Source organism: Chrysoperla carnea, chromosome 5, assembly GCF_905475395.1.
Source record: "Chrysoperla carnea chromosome 5, inChrCarn1.1, whole genome shotgun sequence".
Taxonomy (NCBI): domain Eukaryota; kingdom Metazoa; phylum Arthropoda; class Insecta; order Neuroptera; family Chrysopidae; genus Chrysoperla; species Chrysoperla carnea.
The window spans coordinates 48,226,602-48,239,280 of record NC_058341.1 but is presented as its reverse complement, the minus strand read 5'-3'; the positions used below and the strand labels follow the sequence as shown (position 1 = coordinate 48,239,280).

The window sequence follows — 12,679 nt, the reverse complement described above, 5'->3', positions numbered from 1 at the left end:
ACAAAAAATTTTCGTCGCTTTGTAAACAAAATGAGATAATTTATGTGGTATGTTTGTATATAAACTTACTGATTTACCAACTAAACTAAGAAATTCAGGTGCAGGAATTTTAGCGAAAAACAAATAAAATATCATCCTGTTTGTGATTTTGCAGTTGTTTTAAATTATATAACTTCCTTATTGAATATATAGATACAAGCATGATTGTTTTCATCCGCCATGCTGACTGATAAATAAGCTACAATTTTAAAAAAATTGATTGATATTCCGAAGCGATTAAAAATGGAAGTTTAAAACTTAATCTTCGCAGGAGGGTAGATGTGAATTGATAGGAGGAGACTTGTACTGAACACAAAAACGTTCGAATTAATTTTCAATCATCCCTCGTTTAAAATTTATGAGTGGTTGAAATTATCAAATTTCATACTCAGTTTCAAGAATATCAGTTTCCTAAAATGAGCTACCAAGAAAGGTCTACCTGTATTAACTCAATCCACGTTAAGTCAATCTTGCCTTATTTGTATCCAAGGAACTGGAGTTTTAAAAACTGCAATAGTTAAATTTTATTATATACACCCCCTAAGAGAAAGTATTTTTCAATTTTCATGAATCTTCTATTTTTATTCACTTTTTTTTAATTTGTTGAATTCGAAACTTACATATTTCACTTTACAAACTATGAAAGGTGAAAGTTCATCTACACTTGTCGGAGTAATTCCTTTTTGACATAACCTAGTTATATTTTATTTTATTTCCAATTCTTATCACTCAGCCAAAATGGCTAGTGCGATAGTCAATATTTTGCTTAAAAAGCCAGCTGCCTTAAATGGCTCAAAAAGTTTACTTCAAAATGCCGGAGTACTTTATAGCATTCAGTAAGATGCCCTTATATTTAATAAATTTTCATTATTTATGCTATAATTTATGTTTTAAATCAGTTACATAATAGTATTAGATTGTCAAAATTATGTTATTTTCGTTAGACCTCAACAACGAGGAGCTGCTAAATGGTTTCCAGACCCAGAATTCATGAAACAATTCTCTGGCCCAGTAATGTATCCAGATGAAACTACTTCAAAATGGAAATTACCGCCATGGAATGCTAAACTTCCTCCAGTTGAGAAAGGAGTTAAGAATCTTACGTTAAACTTTGGGCCTCAACATCCAGCTGCCCATGGTGTATTACGTTTAGTTTTAGAACTTGATGGAGAGGTAACCAATTTCGCTGCTTTATATTTGAAATTTGTTGATTTTATTTTCAATTTGTTTAGACTGTAGTTCGATCAGATCCCCATATTGGATTGTTGCATCGTGGTACTGAAAAATTGATCGAATACAAAACTTACACTCAAGCACTTCCCTATTTCGATCGATTAGATTACGTTAGTATGATGTGTAACGAGCAATGTTACAGTTTAGCTGTAGAAAAATTACTAAACGTTGATATTCCTCTTCGAGCGAAGTATATTAGAAGTAAGGATGGTTTGTTTCGTCTCTTTTCTTTTTTTCAATGGTTGATAATTTTTTTGTAGCTTTATTCGCTGAGATTACACGAATTTTAAACCATATCATGGCTGTGGGTACACATGCTTTGGATGTTGGTGCATTAACACCATTTTTCTGGCTGTTCGAAGAACGTGAAAAAATGATGGAATTTTATGAACGTGTATCGGGTGCTCGTATGCATGCAGCTTATATTCGTCCAGGCGGTGTTAGTTTAGATATGCCCATTGGTCTTATGGATGATATTTATGAGTTTGCATCGAAATTTGGTGAACGGTTGGATGAAGTTGAAGATGTTTTGACCACTAACCGAATTTGGGTACAAAGAACAGAAAATATTGGTGTTGTTTCAGCTGAAGATGCTTTAAATTATGGTTTCAGGTATAAAAAATAATTTTTTTCTGCTTTAGTTTTATAAAAATTAATAAACACAAAAATTCAGTTCATTTGACGCCTAAAGGAGTATTTCTCGGAGATATCACAGAAAATTTCTACCAAATACGAGGTTTTGTATAGGATTTCTGGATATATCATAGAAATTACTTAACCAATCGTCATATGAACTCGATTTTTTTATTTTTTGCTTCAAAATTGCTCTTTTAACAGAGTTAATTCAAATTTTGGAAACTAAAAGTTGTTGGTGATGTTTTTCTAAGGGTACCTTCGATAAAATTAAGTACATAGGGTAATTTTGATCCTAAAAATACAGATTTTTTGTTCATTCAACGTTTGGACGACCAGTTTCTGAAATATCGCTCAAAATTCTATAAGATGGACGATTTCAGGCATTTTCTTAGAAAATAATTGTCTACTATTCAACTAAACTGGCTTTTTATAACTTTTGACTCGTAGTAGCTAAAACCGAGACAAAATTTATTTTGGAATGTTTGTTTGTTTATTATAAATATTTAGTTTCGTTTGGGCAAAACTTAAACCATTAAAAGGTAGTTAATGTCCAATAACACGATAATTTGACCATATAACAAATAGGAAGTTAAAAAATCGAGATATCGCCCGATATTCCATGAGGTAAAAACAAATATCAAATTTATTTGGCCAAAAGATCTACCTTCTAAAGGGTAACTTAATTTAAAAGCTTTGTGTTTTATCTTCTTGAATTTTCAAAAAAATTGAGAAAAGTATAAAAATTTATACTGGTAAATCGGGCATCCTCAGGGAATTTTGAAATTTGATTCTTGATGTAGCTCATCCTGCAGTTTGCTAAATCATGTGTTCTTTTTAGTGGCGTAATGCTTCGTGGCTCTGGAATTAAATGGGATTTAAGAAAAGCTCAACCTTATGATGCATATGATCGAGTTGAGTTTGATGTACCAATTGGAACAAAAGGTGATTGCTACGACCGTTATTTATGCCGAATTGAAGAAATGAGACAATCATTAAGAATTATTGATCAATGTTTAAATGATATGCCAGCTGGTGATGTCCGAACTGATGATGCTAAATTATGTCCTCCCACTAGAGCTGAAATGAAAGTAAGTTAACTGATTTTCAATAATTTGTGTTTTAATTGACTTGACTATAATGAACAAATTATAGTTTTATCCTAAGAAATGTAGGAATTATTTTCTAAATTTTATTTTCTTATTAATTATTGTATATTTGATTTTCTCAGACTTCCATGGAAGCTTTAATTCATCATTTCAAATTGTTCACTCAAGGTTATCAAGTTCCACCTGGTGCAACATATACAGCTATTGAAGCACCTAAAGGAGAATTTGGTGTTTATTTAGTATCTGATGGTGAATCTAAACCTTATAGGTAATTTTAAAAAAATCAATAGGATATTTGTTGCGTACAGAACCGAATTTAGCGCCGTTTCGTGTACTAAATTCAAATATCATAATTACTATGAGTTTCTACACTATAATTTAATCATTCACGTAATGATATTGTCGTTATTTTTTAAGAAATAAGTTTGAAATTATATAGGCAAAATTATTGCATAAGTATTGTGTAGAGACTCGGTTCATTGAATTTAGAATACACAAAATTCTTTATTTCCGCGGGGCGGGGTCAAAATCGATTTTGTTTGCAACGACTGTGCAATTAGTTTTTAAACCGATTAAAATATTAATGATTTTTCTATTTTTTAGATGTAAAATTAAGGCACCAGGATTTGCACATTTAGCCGCATTGGATAAAATTGGTAAACATCATATGTTGGCCGATATTGTTGCAATTATTGGAACACTAGATGTTGTATTTGGTGAAATAGATCGTTAGATTAATTTTTAGATGATTAAATATAAATAATATATTTTATATTGAGTTTTATTTTTAAGTTTTCAAAGTAAAAATATATCCCGATATGCCATTTTTTTACTACAAAATTCAGCCAATATATTTGATTCTGCAAAATTACAATATTTTCTTTGTTCCGTAGATGAAAACCTGTTAATTGTACCTAATTTTGTAAATAAATTTTTTAAAACTTATCATCTTTTTGAATTTCATAAAATGTTACTGGATACTTTTGATCCATAAATATATTTTTTGAGTTAATTTGAAATAATGAATTTAATAAGGGTTGGAAAATAATTCTTTCACCCAAAAATTATTATTGAAAACCTCTTATTTGAAAAAGAAGATACATCTTGTATTCACGGAACAACAGAAAGTGCAACAGTAAGGTAAGGCGTTTTTAAAGAGACAATTTTTTGTATTAGAAAATGCTCTAAGCCTGACTAAATAAAAAAACAGTTTCGTGTACACTCAATTTTAAAAAAAATCAATTTTTAAAACCTGAATCAAAATTAGGCAAGTTTTGTTGTAGTCTAAGAGACAGTATAATCATTTTTTACGAAATTCTATTGATGGATAAATACGCTATGATAGCTTGTCTATCGAGAAGTATTTAAGACTATTTTTAATTAAATTAATTTTAATCAATTTTTTTCAGGCAAGCCTATACTTTTATTTTCGTAATTAAATTATATTTGTTCTAATACCAATTTCGATTTCTTAACAAATCGGTGTAGTTACCTATATTGACTTACTTGTTCATACGGTATGAACAGGTCTACACCGGTCTGTTAACCAATCGAAATTGGTATCAGAAGAAAAATAATTTAATTAAGAAAATAATGGTATGGCTTTGTTTGAAAAAAAAAATTAATTTAATTAAAAATAGCCTTGAACACTTTTCGATAGACAAACTATTGTAGGCGTCTTTATTAATCAATAAAATGTCATAAAAAATATCTCGTTTTCAGATAGATGAAAGTCGATCATATACCGTCTCCGGTACAATGTTGTTTAAAAAGGCCCCCTTAAAACATATAAGAATCTCGGTACAGTACCATAAACAGCATGCACATGAAGTTTTTTTTGAAAAGAAGTATTTGTTTACGTAGAAAAGCACGCTTGTTCCAGCAATGTCTGAGCAAGAAATTTTTCAATATTTAAATGAAATTGGATGCTGTAATCTTTGCAATTTACGGCATTTAGGTTGTACCAACAAAAAATTTTACATTAACTTTGAATTATTTTTAAAAGAGGTAAAAAACAAAAGGTCTTTCAGATTGTAAGGTTATGTTTTAATATTTATTTATCTCCTAGAAAAACTTAAATGATAAAGATGATACAGAAATCGAACCGAATTCAAAGAAATTAAAGGAGAATGTTTGTATTGTATGTTTGGGATTACTTCAAAATCATTTTATTAATGAGTTACTGGAATTTATTGAGAAAAATACGAGTGTCAATGAATACGATAGCACGAATTTTGCATGTGCGATTAGTTTACCAATTGCTCAACAAATTCGAGCACACAGTGTTAATTTACATTTAAAAGAAAAATTTCCTGAATATTATGAACAAGGTAATGTTGACTAGAAAGAGGGGAAAAAAGGAATAAGGAAACTATAAATATGTACTTTTAGAAAATATAAATGAAATTCCGTTAAAAGAAGTATGGAAATGGGTGATTACACCAAAAATTAATGAACGATTGAACAAGAGCTTAGATAATGGTGCGAATTGCGATTTTCTGATTACGCTTAACTTGAAATACGTTGACGAAGAAAAGGTAAAAATAAAAAAACCTGAAATTTTCATAAATATTATTCTAAAATTACTTTTTAGGAACTGAATTTATTGTTTAAAGTTAGCCCAGAAACATTTAAAGAACGTAATCGAAATTTTAAGAAATTTCGTGGTGAAACATTTACGAAAAAAAGTGTGGAAACATTTTTAGAACAGGTTGATAAAGAGAAATTTAAGGAACACATTCAGTGTCCACCACAAGTGCCAAATTTTTCAATTAATTGTAGTAACATTGAATGTACACATAATTCCATTTATTTAGCGGGAAGGTAAATATTAAAAATTAATTTTGAGTACATTTTTAACGAAGCTGAAAGATTTTAAAAGGATAAAAATTCCATAGATTCAGTTCATTTCGTTATATTTTTGAAATTATTTCTAGGTACATGAAATATTCACGTGAATTAAGTCAAACTCCATGGATAATCAATGGAAAACGTATGATGGAAGCTTCTGTACAAGAAATTATATGCGCTCCATTGGCATCCTTATTTAAGTAAGTCGTCGTTTGCAGGGCTGTCAGTAGAGCCGACTTATTTTATACCGCTCAGTCACTGAAATTATACAGAATCAAATCTCATTATACAAAGCGACAAAATTGTTGAAAAAACAGTTCCAGTAGCAAGTGGCGCTGCGTTAATAAGTCACTTTTACGTTTACTTGTAATGCTAACGAATATTACTCAGAGAGCGCCAATTTCGATTAGAATAGTTTTCGAAAGAGTGACAAGCGCATCACGCCATCTACGATTAAGAAATGTTCGATCTCTCGTTATCTCAAATAATCGGTATTTTAACTCTCACAAAATTTACTTCACGTTCGAATTTTTATTTTTGTATCCAATTATACGAGGCAATCTGCTATACAAACTGGGCACATAAAATAACCATATTATACACTTTTTGTATCCGATTATACAATCTGGCAGCCCTGGTCGTTTGTTAAATTAATATTTTTAGATTATGGCCTAAAATTGTATTTTTAAGTTTTCACATAGATTACATCAAATTTATATCGAGTGGTCGAGAAGATTGTGATGTACGTTGCTTAGGAAATGGTCGACCTTTTGTATTAGAAATAATTAATCCGAAAAAAACAAAATTTGCATATGAAGAATTTCGTAAATTAGAATCAGAAATTAATAAGTCTGAATTAATACAAGTACGAGATATGCAACTTGTACCAAAGTAAGTAAAAGTTTATTATTTAAATCCAAGAAAAACCTTAGATAACCAAAGATTTAATGGGCACAGGTGCGGTAGTTGCATGGAACACATATAATAATGAGAGTGCAGTCTCTTGTTGATTGTAGAATAATGCCCAAGTTGCATTTTCTAGTTTTTGGTTCCACAGTTCCATTGAATAGACAAAGAGCTCAATAAATAGTAAGCAATAAAACAACTTAAAAATTAAGAGTTACCTCAGACTTCATAATTATATCCTTTTAATTTTTGAAGAAATTATCTATTCGCACCGTGCGTGAGTTTTTTTGGAGGCGTTTCCACGGTAACGATACACTACTTTAATTATAGAATTTTATTCGCACCGTGCGTGAGTTTTATTGGAGGCGTTTCCATGGTAACGATACACTATTTTAATTATATAATTGTATGGTTGCATATATAATTGTATGGATTGCATTTATGACTTACATTGAAAATTTAATATTATTGTCTCACAAATTTAAATAAATAATTATGATAATTTACATTTGAAAAATAATATTTGTGCAATTTGATTTCTTATTTTCACAATTTTTAATGCATTAAGTTTAATTAATTAGTGTTTTTCAATAATTTTTATTTGACATTTTCTATAAGATTAAAATGTAAAGAATTGCAAATTAGTCATAACAGCCTCCTTTACCGCCAAAATTTTTCACTGGAAGCGCTAGCTCATCGATTTTATTGTCCCTACCATGACTACGAACACAACGAATTCTAAATATTAAATTTTTGGCTTTCAATCTTTTATTTATGTTATTGTCTGTATTTTAGGGAAGATCTGATCATTATCAAACAAGGCGAAGAATCGAAAACTAAAGTGTATCAAGCTTTATGTATTAGCCAACAACAAATAACTCAAGAAAATTTGGATAAATTATCGGATATGAAAGATATTGTACTTCAACAGAAAACGCCAATACGTGTTTTACATCGAAGACCTCTAGCAATACGTCCACGAACTATTCATTATATGAACGCTCAAATGATACCTGGTGAGTAATATCATTCTTTTCGTGTTCGCCACTTAAATATACATAAATATCTTTAAAATAAAAAAATTGATCGGGAGAAAAAACAACAGATACAATATTTTTGTATATTGTATAACTGTTATACACAAATTAACAATTTCTTTATTATTATTTTTCTGCTCAACAAAAAGTCACCTGGATATTTTATTTCGGTCGAAATGTTGTCTCTTATTCATAGAATATACAGTTTTCTCGTTTATATCTCACGTATTTTGCAATGGTTTAAACAAATTAACTAATTTGTTTATAAGGAATTTTTTCGTTTTCCTGTGGCATTTTTGGAACTTTCCACTCTTAATGAGCATAAATTTTAATAAGAACTAACAACTGCATAATCCTTGGAAAATAAACGGCTAATAAATAAATTGAATATCTCGGCTCAGAAAAGTCGGATCAAGATGAAACCGGCAAATGAAAAATAAAAAAGTAAGGAATTTTAAGCCTAAGATGACCTCTATCTGACCAGCATCTCAATTGTTTATTAATTAACTGTTTAAAAAACAATCTTTCCATAACATAAAATTAATATATTAATTTAACTTGTTTTAATTTTTCTACAAAAAAGTTCATCCGACTCGCCTATATGAACGGATTAAATTATCTTGTCCATAGTTTTGAAATTTCTAATAATAATTTTACTGGTCTTTTGTAATAATAAACCTTTTGTACGTTTTAGGAAATTCCAAAATGTTTACTCTGGATGTTGAAACACAAGCTGGTACATATGTCAAAGAATTTGTTCATGGTGATTTTGGACGAACCAAACCTAGTTTAAGTTCAATTCTAGGTATCGATGTCGATATAATTGCATTAGATGTTACAGCGATTAAATTAGATTTCCCAAAACCTATAGAAAATAGCTAGTAGAGTAAATATAATTTGTTTATATTATTTTTAAATAATTAAATTTTTCTAAATTAATTAGATCTTGGTTTAAATTAATCAGTACCCTTTCCAAATTATCAAACAATCCTAATTTTTGAATTCCTGAAAAGCAAGAAGACTCACACTATCGTGTGTTTAGAGTCTCACGTAACATAATTTGAAGTAATATCCGTTTTTTCAACAAACATTAAAGGCATAGCCAATCCGTGGATCAGCGAATCAACGCAATTACAGGGAAAAGCTTATTCTTTTCGAAAACTTAGATCATTTTCTGTTCACTATAATTATCTACTTCAAATTTTCTTAGCGTGAGACTCACGCTAAACACACGATAGAGTCCGCAAATCCTTTCGTAATATTTAACACCAACGCAAAATGTTTTACCACTTTACGTCATAATTTTCAGATTAAATTTCTGTTTTTTAAAAATACCGAAAAAACCCAGAATTGTTGGATTTTATAAATTTTAGTGTTATCGTTTAAAACATAAATGAAGTTTGACTGTATTTAAATGTTGTATAAAGTATTGTGAGAAAGTTTAAAGGTAAATTTCAGTAAATAATTTTGATTGATTTGAATTCTCAAACCAAGCGGTGGAATTTATAAAAAATTAGTATTTGAAAAAAACGTATTGAATGAGTAGGATGTGCCTAAAATTTAACGCATGCGTGCACATAAAATTAAAAACACGTTTTTTGTTTTTCCTCTTAAAATTGAGCTTTAAACGTTGATCAGATGATTTGTATTACTAATTAAGGTATTGTTTTACTGATGTAACCGCGAAAAATGATCAAAATCGTCATAATTTTGTTAAAAATGTATAACGAAGGGCGTGTTTTCGATTAAAAAGGGTGTAGATATAAGTCATTGTAGGTTATGAAAGCGTTGTATATAGAAGATCATGTGTTGAATGAAGATAGTGCGATAATATGATATCTTTGATAGATAGTATAAAGGCGTAGCCATTTTTCCCTGACGAAAATTGACACTTGTCTTCCAGTCTAGACAGCCAAGTCATTTATAACAATATATTTGACATGTAAACATGTTGTGTATGTCCGTAAACATTGAAAAACGTGCCGGGAAAAATAATTAGAAAGATGTAAAATGATTTTCCATTGATGTTTTTATAACATTTTCCCATAATTAACGAAATTTTGGTTCTAACTTTAGAGTGTTGTTTATTTATTTTTTTTATTATTAACTTCTGTGATTAAACATAACATAGTGGTGGTTCTAACCTTTTAATTTTTCAAACTTACCATCCAAGTTCCAGAGAAGATTTTCCAAAGTTTTTTTTCCCCGTGAAAAGTGTGTTGTGAATGAGGCACGTTTTCAATTTTGTAAGTAACAAATTTTTTTTGTCTTATATTGAGGGTTAATTTTATTATGTAATATGGGGGAAGAGAAAATTCTTAAATTTTCCAAATAAACAGAAAAAAAATAAATGTTTGAAATGAAAACCATTTAATTTCTACTCACGATCCAAAAAATCGTCAGTTGTGTGTATGGAAAGGAAAAAAAAAAGTAAATCCCTGTTTAAAATTCTCTCTAAATTTTCTTTGTATACACATCGTGAAAATACCTCCACTATTTTTCTCAATATAGAGTCAGTGTATTTTAAACAGCTATAAACATTGCAAACATGTTTCAAATATTTTTGCCTAACTTCTTTATTTTGCTCGTGTTATTTAAACTATATTTATACAGGGTGTTCCATTAAATTTGTATATCTATTCTTATAAAAGAATATTTTATGAAAATAATTTTTTTTTATAACAAAAAAGTGTTTAAATTTTTGATGGTTTCTTTATAATTTGATTATAATTTCTTGTAAACTTTAGCTTGGTAATATGAAAATTGAGAGCCAAATTGAAATATTAAAATTAATAAAATTATCTACATTTACATTCTTCCCTAAATAAAAAGTTATTTAAGTTCAAAAACACAAAATGTTCCTTTACAAAAAAATTGGTGAATTTTTTTTTTAAATATTAAATTTAAATTAGACTGTTGCGAACAATGACAAAACTAATATTCTTAATATCATTAGGAACAAAGTTTCGAAATCTTTATTATTTCTTCTTCATTTTCTAATAATGTATTAATAAATTTATATGAGGTTTTATTGAAATTTGAGTCCTTTTATTTTTCAAATTTAGTTAATTAAAGTATATATCAGGTATTTAAACAACTAACTAAATTAATCCCTGTGATTCTAATTGACAAATGGCATATGATTTAGGTAATGGTAATCACGAATTGGATGGTCAAGCAATATTCGACAGGTATTTATCTCGGAAGTTAAAACTTTTTTTTTTAATACCTAGAGTTTTAACTATTAATGTAGATAATTTTTTAAACACCTTGTATACTCTAATGTAATGAACTTAAGGTAATTAGTTTCGAATAAAAGTTGTTTTATTTTAAAAAAGAAACAGATTTTTACTTGGAATTTTTTTTCTATTTTATTGGTTTAAAAGGTAGATTTTTGTGGTCAAACTTATGAACTAATTTTACAGTCTTTCACGGAGTTGGAGCTATTTTTGAATCCTGGAATACAATCAGATAATTTCGGCACAATCTTTTCGCAATTCATTATTTCTAACCGTTGTAAGCTACATACCCTTAATCTTAATTTAAGAATAATAAACTATCTCAAGGAAATTTATTGCTTTTACCCTGAAAGACTGAAACAAAATTCATTTTTTTTCAAATACTTTTTTCTATCAGGTTTATAAACCTCCGATTTCACTTGGATTATTGCAAAAACAATACCTACATTTTTGTTATTTTTGGCTTTATAAATGATTATTAGACTATCGACGGCGATCGTGTTGACAGACATGTTAATTTAAGCAAAAATTAAGTTAATATAAAGATTATAGCGTTAAATTAAAGGAACCTAATCATGAACCTTTGTAATCTAGATTTTATAAATTATTTAATGTTATAACCTATATATAGGGTGTCCTATAATGATCGTATTCGGAACTTAGAGTGATAACTAATTTTATATAGAAATTATTCTATATTTTTTATAGACAAGTTTTTGAGTCGATAGACCATTAATGAGACAATACTTAGTTAAGTAAAAAATTTTGACCAATAATTGGATGTAACTAATTTTGTTTAGTTTTAGTGTCTCTAGACTAGACTCTTAATGTTGAAATAGGGCTGTCACCTAACGAGATTTGAGACTACAGAAATTGTGTAGTTTCTCCCAACTTTCGATATCAACAAAAATCCTCCAGAGTTCAGTTAATACAGAATTTTTTTTATATTTGTTTCATATTCAGGTAAATTAGACAATTAATTCTGGACAGCTTTTTATACCATGTATATATGAAATATATCAAGGTATACTAAGTTTGGTCCCAAGTTTGTAACGCTTAAAAATCTTGATTCTACCAACAAAATTTTGGTAAATGTAATCACCTACTAAGTAAATTTCTGGTTGTCCGCCTGTCACCACGATAACTCAAAAACGAAAAGAGATACCGAGCTTTGTTCCGCTTTCATGCAAAAAATACTCAAAATTCTCAATGGATTTTAATGAAACTTCACAATAATGTAGCTCACACATCAGAATAACACATGAGCTATAATTTATAAAGATATAAAAAATAAAATTTTATTTATATTGTAAAGCATTACATTAAAGATTTTTGTAAAAGGTAGAACTAAATACAATTTATGGCCATCTGTTCATCCAGGGTTTACTGATATTCCTAATGTATTATGACTATTATACATTTAAAAAAAATTGAAAACTGTACATATACTTTTACCTGTTATGGAAGGGGGATAAGTGAAGCGAAGCGGGCGGGTTTCATACTAGTGTAATTATATTAACTTCACAATAGTATTTTCTGACTTTCTGTTTAATGTCCCGACACTTCTTTCTAACCCTATATTTAAAGTTATTAAAAAAGTTTGAAGAACACAAGTTAAGAATTATAACTAAAC

The 12,679-nt window shown here is 28.8% G+C and overlaps 3 protein-coding genes across 7 annotated transcripts in view; all 3 read left to right on the top strand.

The window, feature by feature from the left end:
- The first annotated feature begins 716 nt into the window (after positions 1-716).
- LOC123300914 (NADH-ubiquinone oxidoreductase 49 kDa subunit) lies at positions 717-3,786 on the top strand. Of its 2 annotated transcripts, none has more exons than XM_044883592.1 (7): positions 717-875; positions 984-1,212; positions 1,272-1,473; positions 1,533-1,884; positions 2,747-2,996; positions 3,137-3,282; positions 3,618-3,786. In XM_044883592.1, the coding sequence occupies exons 1-7, from the start codon at positions 778-780 to the stop codon at positions 3,745-3,747; spliced, it is 1,407 nt and encodes a 468-aa protein (XP_044739527.1). In that variant the 5' UTR covers positions 717-777; the 3' UTR covers positions 3,748-3,786. The 2 variants fall into 2 exon arrangements, with proteins under 2 accessions (XP_044739527.1, XP_044739528.1); XM_044883593.1 differs by having other exon boundaries at positions 758-838; positions 956-1,212.
- A 1,108-nt stretch (positions 3,787-4,894) lies between these two features.
- LOC123300912 (putative tRNA pseudouridine synthase Pus10) lies at positions 4,895-8,689 on the top strand. Its single transcript, XM_044883587.1, has 8 exons — positions 4,895-5,021; positions 5,083-5,344; positions 5,382-5,551; positions 5,608-5,837; positions 5,951-6,064; positions 6,555-6,755; positions 7,566-7,786; positions 8,502-8,689. Exons 1-8 carry the CDS (start codon positions 4,899-4,901, stop codon positions 8,687-8,689), a joined length of 1,509 nt encoding a protein of 502 aa, XP_044739522.1. The 5' UTR covers positions 4,895-4,898.
- A 1,149-nt stretch (positions 8,690-9,838) lies between these two features.
- LOC123300907 (homeobox protein Meis3-like) overlaps positions 9,839-12,679 on the top strand; it is an 89,971-nt gene continuing 87,130 nt past the window's right edge. For all 4 annotated transcript variants that reach the window (XM_044883576.1, XM_044883578.1, XM_044883577.1 and 1 more), the window contains exon 1: positions 9,839-10,053. The gene's annotated coding sequence lies outside the window, so the exon portion shown is untranslated. The remainder of the gene's footprint in view (positions 10,054-12,679) is intronic.